This window comes from Galeopterus variegatus, unplaced genomic scaffold (assembly GCF_000696425.1).
Source record: "Galeopterus variegatus unplaced genomic scaffold, G_variegatus-3.0.2 Scaffold2561, whole genome shotgun sequence".
In the NCBI taxonomy this organism is placed as follows: Eukaryota; Metazoa; Chordata; class Mammalia; order Dermoptera; family Cynocephalidae; genus Galeopterus; species Galeopterus variegatus.
In genome coordinates this window covers 106,212-119,940 of record NW_007728672.1, presented here as the reverse complement: position 1 = coordinate 119,940, position 13,729 = coordinate 106,212, and the positions used below count along the sequence as shown (strand labels likewise).

At 38.8% G+C, this 13,729-nt stretch overlaps 1 protein-coding gene across 1 annotated transcript in view; it reads right to left on the bottom strand.

The window, feature by feature from the left end:
- Positions 1-13,729, bottom strand: part of PMS2 (PMS2 postmeiotic segregation increased 2 (S. cerevisiae)) — a 28,275-nt gene that overhangs the window by 9,957 nt on the left and 4,589 nt on the right. Inside the window, exons 5-10 of the mRNA XM_008582295.1 lie at positions 12,480-12,647; positions 11,922-12,019; positions 10,882-10,981; positions 9,635-9,719; positions 7,795-7,950; positions 2,079-2,946 (exon numbers count right to left, since the gene is read on the bottom strand). Coding sequence (XP_008580517.1) covers positions 2,079-2,946; positions 7,795-7,950; positions 9,635-9,719; positions 10,882-10,981; positions 11,922-12,019; positions 12,480-12,647 — 1,475 coding nt within the window. The remainder of the gene's footprint in view (positions 1-2,078; positions 2,947-7,794; positions 7,951-9,634; positions 9,720-10,881; positions 10,982-11,921; positions 12,020-12,479; positions 12,648-13,729) is intronic.

Genomic DNA, 13,729 nt, shown 5'->3' with positions numbered 1-13,729 from the left:
TGAAAATCAGCATCCAGCTTAACAATCAATGAAAAAGAAACAAAACTTTACAACTTGATATACTTAGTTGTAATTCAAAATGGAAAAAATAGAAGCTGATAAACACTACTTTGGTATCTTCAATTACTGCCTAATCTTTAACTCGAAATGTGTTTCTCAGGAAAAAGTGAGCCATACCACACCTCATGGGAACGATAAGCTCGGGACAGTACAGCCAAAGCAGTCACTGCACACTGGAAGCCATGAGCCAATGCCAGGCACACTGTGGATCAGAGTTTCTCAAAGTGACCACCTGGGGCAATTGTCAAAAATGCAGATTCCCAGGCTCCACACCAGATCTACCAAAGCAGATCTCTAGAGGCTGGCCAAGGTTTCTGCTATTTAACAAGCTCCCTGAGTCATTATGTGCACCCAAATTCAAGAACCACGATAGTAGGTGATCGATAAATGTTTGTTGAATTAATTAAAATCTCTATTTTAAAAAATTACAGTATAATTTCACTTGCTGAGAGGGCTCAAAGATAAAAGACAACCAGATATTAATTTGGGGTGTCTTCCATGTCTTTCCCTATATGATTGTATGTGTGTGTATATGATTGCATGTGCATGTGCATGTGCGTGTGTGTGTGTGTGAAGAAACCTGGCTCTCTTCATTGGATCCCCCAGGGTTTACAGTCCCCAGATCCTGTTCAAAAATATTCACCTCTATTAATTCACACTTTTTAAAGAAGCATTTCCTGAAAATTTTTCTCAGTGTATGCTAGGCACTATGAATATCAAAAAAAGTATAAAATACTCCTTGTTGAAGGCTATATAATCTAAATTAAGCAAAATCTGTGTGGTCCAGACTAAAAGTGCTATGAAAGATCAATGTAATTATTGAGTTATACTGTTTGTAGGGCATAGCAAATCTCAGTAACTGGTCAGACAAAACATCCGTGTGAGTTTTAAAAAGATTTTTAAAAATTTCAAGAGAATTCAACATTTGAAAAAGCCACAATGTTGCACAAAGGAAGTGGCAGATAGCTACCAGTGTTTTCTATTACCTATGTTATTAATATTTTTCCTTAAATTGACTCTTTTTTACATATCCTAATTGCTGTGATTTGAATGTCCCCCCAAGCTCATGTTGGAACTTAACCCCCAAAATCATAAGAAATAAATTCTGTTTCTTTATAAATTACCCAGTTTCAGGTATTCTGTTATAGGCAACAGAAAATGAACTAATAATCACAGGCAATCATCTTGAAATCACAGGTTTGACAATGTGCTAGTAGTGATTTCTCTTATCACTACTATACATTAAAATGAAATATACATTAATTGCACATTAAAATGATATACATTACTATGAATACATTTAAATATACATTAAAATGAAAAATAGGAAACAGCGATGTTCACTGAAACTGATGAACACAATGCGGGGAGGGAGAAGTCACTGTGGGCTGAAAACCTTCAGTAAGAGGGAGGACATCAGGGGCAAGAAGGCATTGATCAATTTAGATTGATCTAGAAAGGATACGCTGAGAAAATCTGGAAAAATTCTTGAATCTTTTCAAGCAGGAGTATATCATGGTGAAAGAGTTCTTTAGAGAAACAATGTGACAGACAGGAAAAGCAATGAAAAGCAGCTGGTGAATGGAAAAAACAGTGCCAAGGACGCGCTGGCGAGACTAACAACCAACGTGTGGACTCAAACTTGACCCCAGAATATTGAACCTCAGAAAACTGAACCTCAGAAAATTGCACTTCAGAAAGGAAGCAGTAAGAAGAGAGGGAAAGAGTGAGAAACTTTGGAGAGTTCAGTTGGGATGCTTCGAGGCTATGGTGAAGGGAAGCCTCCAGGGTAGGAATGTCTTGACAGGCAACCAAAGCCAGAGGACAGATCCTGGCGTGGAGGCCATGCCACACCAAGCCCTGAGCTAGACAGAAGGAGAGAGGCCCTCAGAGCAGAGTGAGAACAAAGGGACCAGAGATGAACAGAGGAGAAAACAGAGTCTCTAAGGACAGCCTCCAGTTCACTCAAAATGACCAATTGCGAACATGAACAAAAAGTCTTAAGAAAAAAACTTTACCTTATCTCTTTTCTTAGTTCATCTTCTGCTGCTTGATTTTCTCCAGGGCAAATCTTTGCCCTAAATTTCCTACAATTCTGTTCACCCCGATTTTGCTGTTCGTGATGATGTAACTGCTTTATTCGCTGAGCTAAAGAACTCATGGAAAAGTCAAGGGGCACTATTTTCTTATTAATTTTAACAGCTACATCAACCTGGGAAACAGACATGTTCTGAGTATTCTCCAACTTTTGAGGAATGTCAGAATTTGAAGGAATTTCTTCTTTTTTAAAACGCTTTGTGTTCAAGGATGACAGGTTAGCCGGCTGAGGCAAAACTCTAAATTTAGAGCCAATATCTTCTTGGATTAAACTGCATTCCACATCTGAAAAATGACGGTCCGTTCCGGGCAGTTTCTCACAAGAGTCCACACTTTCCTGTGAGAACCTGTATTCTGGGGAGCTGGCTGCACAGTCACTGCTGCAGTGACTGCCTGCTTCTGGAGTGCTGACCCCTTCCTGAGAGCCAGCTGAAGTGCTGCCGTGCCCCAAGTCCTTCTCCATGTCCACACTGAACTTACGGTCACCAGGGCTCTTAGCGGGACTCGTCACCTCTTGCTGAGGGCCTGGCAAGCCTCTGCCAGAGATGGGATCTGAAGCACTAGAAAACGGTACACTCCTTTTCTGTCGTGGAGAACTCTGTCTTCGTTTAAGAGTCTCCAGGCCCTGAGACCTGTTCTCTGTTGTGTGACGAAGAGAAAAGGCCTCTCTCAGTCTGGAAATAGACACAACCCTTTTCTCTTCCCCTTGAGTCCTTAACGAAGAGGAATTATCCTGCTCTTCTGGCAGAGGCTTTTCCATTTCTGCCGCATGCTTTTTTATTAAGTTACCTAAGTAAACGTGAATGGAGAAGAGTATCAGGGACTGTACTGAAATGGGATAAGTGAATATTTTCATGTGAACAGGCACTTCACAAAAGAAGAGATCCAAATAGCTGATTAAAAACATGAACACTGTTCAACATTAATCATAAAGGAGATACAAATTAAATCCACAGTGTGGTGTGGCCATATACTTACCAGAATGGGTAAAATTTAAAAAAAACAACAAATGCTCACAGGGATGAGGATCAAGTGGGATGCTTGATTACTGCTGGTGGTAGTGAAACTGATACAATCACTTTGTAAAATTCTCTGGGAGTATCTTGCAAATCTAAACATTTGCACACCTGTGACCCAGCATTGCTACCTGTCAGAAATGCCTACCTGGGCTTGCCAAAGACATGTGTGAAGATGCTTGTGACAGCCTTCTTCATTATAGCCCCAAACTGGAAACAACTCAAATATGCACAAAGCAATTGTGATATTTGAATATAGTGGAATACTGTACAGCAACCAGAGTGAATGAATGAATTGTCACACACAACTTGGATGAATCTCACAAACAAAATATTGAGAAAAGAAACAAATTGCAAAAATGTGCAGACTGACTTCAGATTAAAAACAGATAACACTAAACTATGGTGTTAGAAGTCAGGAAAGTGGTTCCCATCGGGGGTTAGTTGTGAAAAGGAACAGAAGAACATTTCTGTGGGTGCTATTTCTTGATCTCAGGGCTGATACACTTATAAACAATACTCCCATGACTTGTTTATTATGTCTGTGTGATTGCTATACTTCAATAAAATGGCTAGAAGACAGCACTGATTCCACCGTGCTTTAAAATGCACAGACTGATCAAGCAGTTTATGCGGCAGCCTCTCAGGCTCAGTATCCTGTGGTGAGCTCAGAGATGCCACCACTGGCTCCTTCCACAAAGATGTGTGTGCAACCAACAATCCTCCACCACGTCCCACACAGAGATACTATGTCCCATGCTACAGAATGGCCAGGAAACGTGTGGCCCTCCCACGTACAAGCCAGCAGTTCTGCCACACAAATGGTGTTGTTTCTGTGCTCCTGTCCTACCACCCAGCAGCCTCATCTGACCGCTCTGGAGTCTTGTGCCTCCACCATGTCCTCTGATTCTCCAAAACTGCCCACTGTGGCCCTCTACAAAAGCTGGCCCCACTGCCTTTTCATTTGACCTCTCCCCACCCTTGGGGTGTTGGGAAATGTCCTCTGTCCCCACTCAGTACCCCACTCCTCCCCAAGCCCCTGGCTCCTGGCTCCTGGCACCCTCAGTTTACAAAGCCTCCTCCCAGAGCATTCTCCTCTCACTGGGAGCAACAGAGGAGAACCTGTCACCTTTACTTTCCACCACACCCTAGGTGCAGCCTCCTCAGCAGCTCTCAGAGGTCTTTATCTCTGCTGAGGACACAGTGATGGGCACCCACCACCTCCAGCCCTCCACATACACACATGGAGATCGGGGCCAGATTGGCTCACTACTTTACAGGAGACAGTAGCCCACCCAAAGGAGTGGGTCTGGCCATCAAAAGGCAATGGCTGAATCTTCCCTCTGCCAAGGAGGGAAGCTGGAGCTCGACTTTGCCCCCCCCCGACCTCCAGATGACCCAGATGCACTTGGTTTGGCTGAATAAAAATAAAACTAATCACTTCAATAAATGGCTGATAATTTATGACCAGGTAAGTAAAATAATGACTGCGCCTACTATTACAAATGTCAAATAAGCCTTGTGGCAACTCTCATGTCAACATGATGCTAAGGGAAGACTGCACAGGGGTGATGCCAGGGAAAATGGCAGAGCAAGGGCCTCCAAAAATTCCCTCCTCCATAAAAGGAAAGAGAAAACGGGCAAAAAATGTCAGAATCAACTTTTTGAGAACTCTGGAAATTAATGAAAGGCTTGCAGTAATCAGGGAATGTTTATTCAAGAAAAACAGCCAAGCTTCAGTATGAACAGTGAGCTTTATGGCCTTTTGACTTGGCCAAGTACCTGCCCTGTGCTCTCTTTGAAAACCAAGATTGCACCAAAACAGCAGCAGCCTGGAAGCCACCAGAGGAGAGAGGACGTACCTGGAGCTCCTTTAAAGGCCCATGTCCCAGAGAACTATGATTATTTGACCTGTCTGGTGGTTTCTGTAACATCCCACTTGCAAGGCTGTCTGTATTTGTCCTCACTCAGTCACCCCATGCAAAAAACCCTTTCCTTGAGAGCCTTGGTTAGGTCAATTCAAGGCAATTGTTTAACATCACAGCCTGAGGCACTGGATAACAGTTGGGCAAATAATAGACTAACCCAAAAGTTTAAAAGAAAAAGCCTGGGAATGAGATGTCCATAGGGGCTTTGAAAAGCTCCTTCTTAAACCTAGGGATCTAGATGGCCACTTGCATGCCCAGGAAAGACCTGAGAAGGCCCGAAGCTCTCACCTCTAGCTGACCTTGATGCTCAGTTACAGCAAGAAGTGAAGGCTAAGGCAGGGTTGTCAACTGCCTGGCTGTGTTGAATGTTGACCCCACTAGGCACACAGAACCCCTTAGCAAAGACTGAGAGATTTACTGATTCCAGCCATTTAAAGACATCTCTGTCTAATAACTGGCTGACCACTAAGCTAACAGAACAGAGACTTCAGTAGCCACACACAACATAAAATAGAAACTTTGCAGAGTTACCAAAGTTAATATCAATAGTATACCAAAACTATTCAGAAGAGTCAATAAACAAACAATAAAAAACAACAAAAACAAACCCTGGGAAGGGGATAGAATCTCATTTCCAGAGTTGTCACATTCTATTATTTAAAATGTCCACTTTCCCCAAGAAAAAAATTATGAGACATGTAAAGAAAAGAGAAAGTGTGCCCATACACAGGGAAAAAAAGCAGTCAATGGAAACTATCCCTGAAGAAGCCCATATGGTGGACTTAACTAGAAGAAGATATTAAATCAGCTATTTTAAATATGTTTAAAGAGCTAAAGGAAACAATTTCTAAAGAACTAAAGGAAAGTATAAAAATGATATCCTACCAAATAAAAATATCAATAGAGAGAAATTATAAAAACTAAAAGTATAATAACTGAAATGATAAGTTCACTAGAAGGGCTCAACAGCAGATGTCCGTAGGCAGAAGAAAAAAATCAGCAAACTTGAAGATAGGATAATTGAAATTATCCAGTTAGAGGAACAGAAAGGAAAATTGAAGGAAAATTAACTGAGCTTTGGAGACCTGTTGGATACCATCAAACATACCAACATCACATAGTGGGTGTTCTAGGAGAAGAGAGACAAAAGGGCAGAAAGATTATTTGAAAAAATAATGTCCGAAAACTCCCCAAATTTAATGAGGCATGAATCTAAGAAACTCACTGAACTCCAAGTAGGATAAAATCAAGAAAATCTCTCTGTACCCAGATGCATCATAATCAAACTGTCAAAAGACAAAGACAGGGCCGGCCTGGTGGTGCACTGCTACAGTGTGCCGCTTGGGAGCGCGGCGGCGCTCCTGCCGAGGGTTCGGATCCCACATACAGACCGGTTCCCGCTCACTGGCTGAGCGAGGTGCGGGCGCAACACCGAGGGTTGCGATCCCGTTGCCAGTCCTGGTCCGGTACGGGCGCGACACTGAGAGTTGCGATCCGTTGCCGGACACGAAAAAAGGGGAAAAAAAAAAAAAAAAAAAAAGACAAAGACAAAGAGAAAATCCTGAAAGCAGCAAGAAGTGACTCATCACATACAAGGGATCCTCAGTAAGATTAACCAACCATTTCTTATCAGAAATCGTGTAGGCCAGAAAGCACTTAGATGACATATTCAACTGAATATACTGTAAGGAGAAGATTATTGACCAAGAATTCTATATCCAACAAAACTATCCTTCACAAAAATGAAGAGATACTAAGGCTGAGAAGATTCCTCACTGCAGAGCTGCCCTACAAGAAATAGTAAAGGAAGTCCTTCAGGATGAAACGAAAGGACACTAGACAGTAACCCAACTCCACATGAGGAAATTAAGAGCACTGTAAAGGTAACTACATAGGTAAATATAAGAGACAGCATAGGGCTGGCCCCGTGGCTCACTCAGGAGAGTGCGGCGCTGGGAGCGCCGAGGCCACAGGTTTGGATCCTATATAGGGATGGCCGGTGTACTCACTAGCTGAGCATGGTGTGGACCACACCGTGCCAGGGTTGCGATCCCCTTACCAGTCAAAAAAAAAAAAAGAGAGACAGCATAAATGTATTTTTTGTTTCTGTTTCTTTTTTCTCCTATCTGATTTAAAAGACAACTGCATAAATAAAAAATCACAAATCTGCGATTTACTGTGTAGTGACAGGCATACAATGTATAAAGATGTAAAGATGCAATTTATATGACAATAACAGGGAGGAATGGAGCTATATAGGAGCAAAGTTTTTGTATACTATTGATATTAACTTGGTATTAATCTGAATTAGATTGCTAGATTAATTGTAATCTCCAGGATGACCAAGAATATCATAACTTAAAAATACATAGTAAAAGAAATGACAAGGCAGTTAAGAATGCACAGGCTCTGTAGACATCTGTTCATCTTATGTCTTACAATTTAGAAAAACTAGAGAGACCATTATGGCCCAAGAAAGACATCATTGCATATTTCAGTGTGTGCTAAATGTGGTCACTCATGCTCTTTTTAACAGGTGACCTTAAATCTGCAGCTACATACTTACCAGTGTGATACATCCTCTCTAAGAGGAGATTTTGTTTCATGTCAAAAAATCTTTACTTTGGAAACAATAAGGAAAGTATCACAATAGTTAAGAGTTGTACAAGCTATTTATACACTATTTTTCTTACCTTCTATATCTAGCAATGGCTGCTGATTGACATTAAGTTTGTTTACATCATTATCAAACATTCCTATCAAAGAGGTCTTTAAAACTGCCAACAAAAGCTTCTCCTCTTGTAATAAAATTTGCCTTTTATCTGGAGTAACATTGATATCAACACATTCTAAGACAAAAAAGAAAACACATTTATTATGTTTAAATCCACCTTTGGTAGTAGAAGTGTCCCCATCTACTATTTCATTCACTTATACTTACCAAAAGTACTTTAAAAAACATTACAGTGTCCAGATTAATACTCATAAATTTTAAAAGTAGCTTTTTCAAGGACCGGCCCATGACTCACTTGGGAGAGTGTGGTGTTGATAACACCAAGGCCATGGGTTTGGATCCCTATATAGGGACAGCTGGTTAGCTCACTTGGGACAGCGTGGTGCTGACAACACCAAATCAAGGGTTTTAGATCCCCTTACCAGTCATTAAAAAAAAAAAAAAAGTAGCTTTTTCAAATAAACAAGGAAAAGATGAACAATTTTTAAAAAACAAAAAAAAATCAAGGGTTTTAGATCCCCTTACCGGTCATTAAAAAAAAAAAAAAAGTAGCTTTTTCAAATAAACAAGGAAAAGATGAACAATTTTTAAAAAACACAAGATATGCAAGGATTTGAATACGTAAATTATAAAAGAAAAAGAGGAAATAAACACATGTATAATAAGAGAAAAATACAAACTAAAATATTTTATTCCCTACCAAATTTAGTTTAAAAATTATAATACCTAGTATATTGTTGGTAGCTGTATAAATTGTACATGTCTAGAATGCAATATAGAAAAAGCCTTAAAATGATCATATTCAGGGGCCGGCCTGGTGGCTCACTCGGTAGAGTGCGGCGCTTGGGAGTGTGGCGGCACTCCCATCAAGGGTTCGGATCCCATATAGAGACTGGTCCGCTCACTGGTTGAGCGTGGTGCGGGCGCGACACCGAGGGTTGCGATCCCGTTGCCAGTCACGGTACGGGCGCGTCACCGAGGGTTGTGATCCCGTTACCGGTCACGAAAAAAGACAAAAAGGAAAAAAAAAATGATCATATTCACTGACCCAGTAATTCCACTTCTAGAAATTTATCTTAAAGAAATAATTAAAGATATAGATAATGATTTTTAATTATGAGGACAGTATTTATAATTTTCAAAAACTAAAAACAACTTAAATACCCCCATAAAGATTTTTTTTAAAAATCAAAATATAACCATGCATAACAATGCAAAATTATGTTACCATAAATTGGAATATAAATGCAGCTATTAAAAACATATTTCTGAATAATTTTTAATAACATGAAAAAGAAAACATTCACGTCTAATGATAAAAAGCAGGATACAAAGTTATTTTCTCCCTTCAAAGGATGTGGGGGTGTGTGTGTATATAAAATATTTTTAGGTATGCATATATATATTTCTAAGTATCTAGAAAAAATACTGGATGACAATAAACCAGAATTTTAACAATCAGAAAAAAAATATCTATATGAAATGAATTATTTTCAAAATCAGGGAGAACACTGTATTCTAGTTTTTCCCTTGGTGAACATAAGTCACACTTCCTAATAATACAATTAATACAGTTTCAAGTAGAAAGCAGCAAAGTCTATATATTAAAAAAAAAAATCACAGGGTTTGTATCCCCATACCAGCCAACCACCAAAATCCCCTCCCCGCCAAAAACCAAAAACAACAAAATTACATTGCCATAAATTGTTATCTCTTTCCATTCACATCAGAGCTTTATAATTTCATTTTTTCTTTTTGGAGTAAGTCACCAATTTTATTGACATCTCAGTGGAACTTACGTGAATCAACAGAAATGTTAAGAACAACAAATGGATATTGGTGTCGATTATACATGTGGTAGATCTCATTCACAAGTCTGGAGACCTGCACAAAAAACAAAGTTTAGAATAAATGTTCCCTTCCCCCAATGTTCTACAACATGCTACTATAACCAACCCCCAAAGAGATACATTTTTTTCTAGCCAGAGATACATTTTTTAACAGCTTTACTGAGGTATTACTGACATGCAATAAACTACACATATTTAAACTGCACAATTTGTTGTTTTTTGTTTTAGTTTGGTTTTTGGTGGCTGGTTAGTAAGGGAATCCAAACCCCTGACACTGGTGTTATCAGCACCACACTCTAAACAAATGAGCTAAACAGCCACTCTGATAAGTTTTGATATATGTATAAATACACCTGTGAGATTATCCCCACAATCAAGATAATAAATATATCCATCACCCAAAAAGTTTCCTCATGCCCCTCAAAGGGCTATTTTTAATCATTGACTTCTAAAACGGAATCTTTTTCCAATCTAAAGATGCTCTTGAAGAAATTTTAATGAAATGCAGGTGCAGTTTAAATGTTCATAACATACATTCAAATCTACAAAGAAACCCATTTACATGATATTATAATGAGATTATTAAATGGCATTAGAGATAAACCATAAAATCACATTAATTATAATATAAGTTAAAAAATTTAGAAGTTGAACCATATCTGGGAGATACAAGTGAATTTAACAGTGTCATTGGAAAACAGAAAATATTACTGAGGTATAATTTTGTTGAAGACACAAAGTCAAAACTAAACCACTAAAAACCCATGTAACCATATCAAAATGATCAGTTTAAATTTGAGGCAGAAGTAATCTGGGCCCTTATTTTCCTCGAAAATGGACAGAAAATATTAAAACAATGCATGTCACCAGTCTATACTGAAAAGTCTACACGATGACAAATGTTTTAAAATGTTTACTTTCCTCACATAGTTATGGTTTTTATGATAATATACTGGTAGTTAATATGTGTTTACATATTTATGGTATATATATATATACCCACACACATATATACAATTGAAACAACTGTATAGTAGGCTTTTTTAAATGCCTAAAATAATTTTAAAGCCATGTTTCTGAGTCAAAGTCCCAAGTTCCATGTAAATTGCCTGTACCAGAAAAAGTTACTAAATAATAAAGAAAACAAAAAGTCAAATGCACAAAGAATAAAGTAATACAAAACTATTTTTAAATACCTTTGCTAGGTCACAGGGCCGCCGATTGATAAAGAAAAACTGTCTGTCTGTGGAACTCCTTCCAACACCGTGAGCACAGTGTGAAATGAAACCTGAGACGCTATGCAGTGGGAATACAGTAAGGGCAGGATTCCAGAGTGAAAAGGATTAGAAACACATATCACATGGCCCATCCTTACAGTGAAATAAAAACAAAACACCTGGTGACATGCTGATAGGATACACATTTCAGCTAATGTGCATCTGTGCTTCACCCTGATGAATCATAAAAAGAACCCAGACCTTCTGGAATGCTCTATCGTCAACAAATCCACCACCAGAAATGCAGTGAGTTCAAAAGTGATTTGCTTCAGCTCTCCTTTAACCTTCCCTATTAAATCCCTGACCTCTATCCAAGGAGTGGGTCCATCCCAAATCCATTCTCAGAACCTTCCTATTGTCCCCACGGGCTTGTCAACGGCGTCTAACCACTTATATTCACAATCTTTGTCTCCCCTGTTAAAATCTGCTCTTAGTTCCAAACCTCGGTCTACTAAGATGTTGATAAAATACTTGTTCCGTATGAGATCCACCCCAGGGATGTTTGCATTTCCCTAAGAATACCTAACATAAAGAAATGAATCTCCATCTCTGCAATTTCAGGCATGAACCAAAAGCAAGTGGAGGAAAAGTAGGGAATATGGATCTTTACAGGTCACTCCTGCTTACGGAACTATCTATTTTTGTTACACAAAAAAAGTTATGATGTGTTTAATCTGCCTTCACCAGATCCAAATAAACCCAAACATTATAGAGAAAACAATTTAAAAATTATTCTTGCTAAACAGAGCCTTAATAAAGACTTATTTAACAGGAAACCTCCTGAAAAGCACCTGTTACCCAGAATACTGTTTGAATCAAGTAACTGAGTCCTTTCTAGAAATCTTCTTTCTCTGCAATAACACTGCCCACAGTTTTATAAGGAACTCTTAAAAAAAAAAAAAAAAAACTCCTCAGAAAAAAATGCTGGATTGTAGTTTCCCTGGCAGCAATCTACTTACTAAAACAGATTATGCAGAGCATCAGAACAGCTCAGACAGTACTCTTCGCAGACGGAGTCACTAGGCGGCTGCTGAACAAAAGGAATGAGGCTTTGCAACTAAAAGAAAACAAGAGTCACAATTATTCCCTAATAAAGAATGGACCTAACTTCAGACAAGAAGATGTAATGAGGGTTTTTGTGTGTCTTCTTTCCTAGTCAAGCTATCCACACTAAAGCACAAAGAAATTCAAAGAATCTCAACAACTACTTTGTAGTGCTATAATAATTCTGATTTTTTACTAGAAAGATGAAACCCTTAGGCTCCTACTTATTCATAATCAACACACTGCCCACAGTGCTTTATATTTTGTCAGGTAGAATTAAAGGATGCATATTTTATTCTCTGCAAGATTAAAATAAAAACCTTTCATCTCCCAAACGCTAATTTTTGTGATGGGTACTTAAAAAAAAAAAATCCATTTTTGGATTTTATTCTCTGTTGTATTAGAAAGGACAATAGAAACCTACCACAATCACTAGAGCAGTAAAATGTTTTTAAGTAACTGGGCACTACTACCTGCTTCTGCCCAAACACAGATCCAATATTTTCCTTCATGCTGGAGCTTCCACTTGTGCATACCACAGGCTGTCGTTTTCCCTGTCCAAGCTGATTGGTGCAACTTACACGGATGCCTGCTGAAATGATACAGTATGCATGTAACACCTGGACCATCTTGGCATATTCCTGTTCAAAGAAGCACAAACACAAGACTCAGCATTACTTTCATCTTACAGGAATTACATGGTTTGAGTTATAACACACAATTCAAGGTTCTCATACACCTCACATATAAGGGGAAGTATTACTGACAGAACGATCTACGAAGAGGCATCTCCCTATATGGTATAAAAAGGAACGCCAAGGCGCTGGCTCCTAGTCACAGACATCTCACTTCCAGATGCTCCATGCCCACTGCTACGCAAATCAAAAGTTACATTCTCTTTGACCTCCCCTAGAAATTTTTCCTTGTAGAAAGACTGACACAAGCATACAAAGATATATTACAAAAATGTTCACTGAAACAATCTGCAACTGTGAAAAACCTGAAACACCCTAAGCAACCATCAGCAAGGAGCTAATTAAATTAATTATGATATATCCATATCATGGTGGAATGACAAAGAATAAGGTAGTGCACATTGACCAAAAAGATAATTACAATATGCTAAGTGAAAAGTCAGCTACACAAGAGCATATATAATATCATCCTGTTTTAAAAAAATCTAAATGGATACATAAAGATTGCATATACACATATACATTTAAAGTCTAAAGGATATAAACCAAACTCCGGTGGAGTGGGCAGGGACAATTTCAACTTTCCACCATATATGATTCTGTATTACTTGAACAATGTACATTCCATACTACTCGTTTTCATTACATTAATTTATGTATTTATCTTGAAAATTTCCCAATACTTATAAACACATGAAATTAAAAGGAGTCTGAAAAGACGCACAAACTGTTAATAATGGTCATTTCTGACAAGTACAAGTTCTATATTCCTGCATTTTTCTGAAGTACTAATTTTTTACCATAAGATACAAAAATAATAAGAGTTTCCTCAACTTTTGAAGTTAAAATTAGCAAAAATTGCTTTACAAGTAAACAAAATTTTTTTTTTTTGTCTTTTTTCGTGACCGGCAACGGATCACAACCCTCAGTGTCGCGCCCGTACCGGACCGGGACCGGCAACGGGATCGCAACCCTCGGTGTCGCACCCGCACCTCGCTCAGCCAGTGAGCGGCCGGTCTGTATGTGGG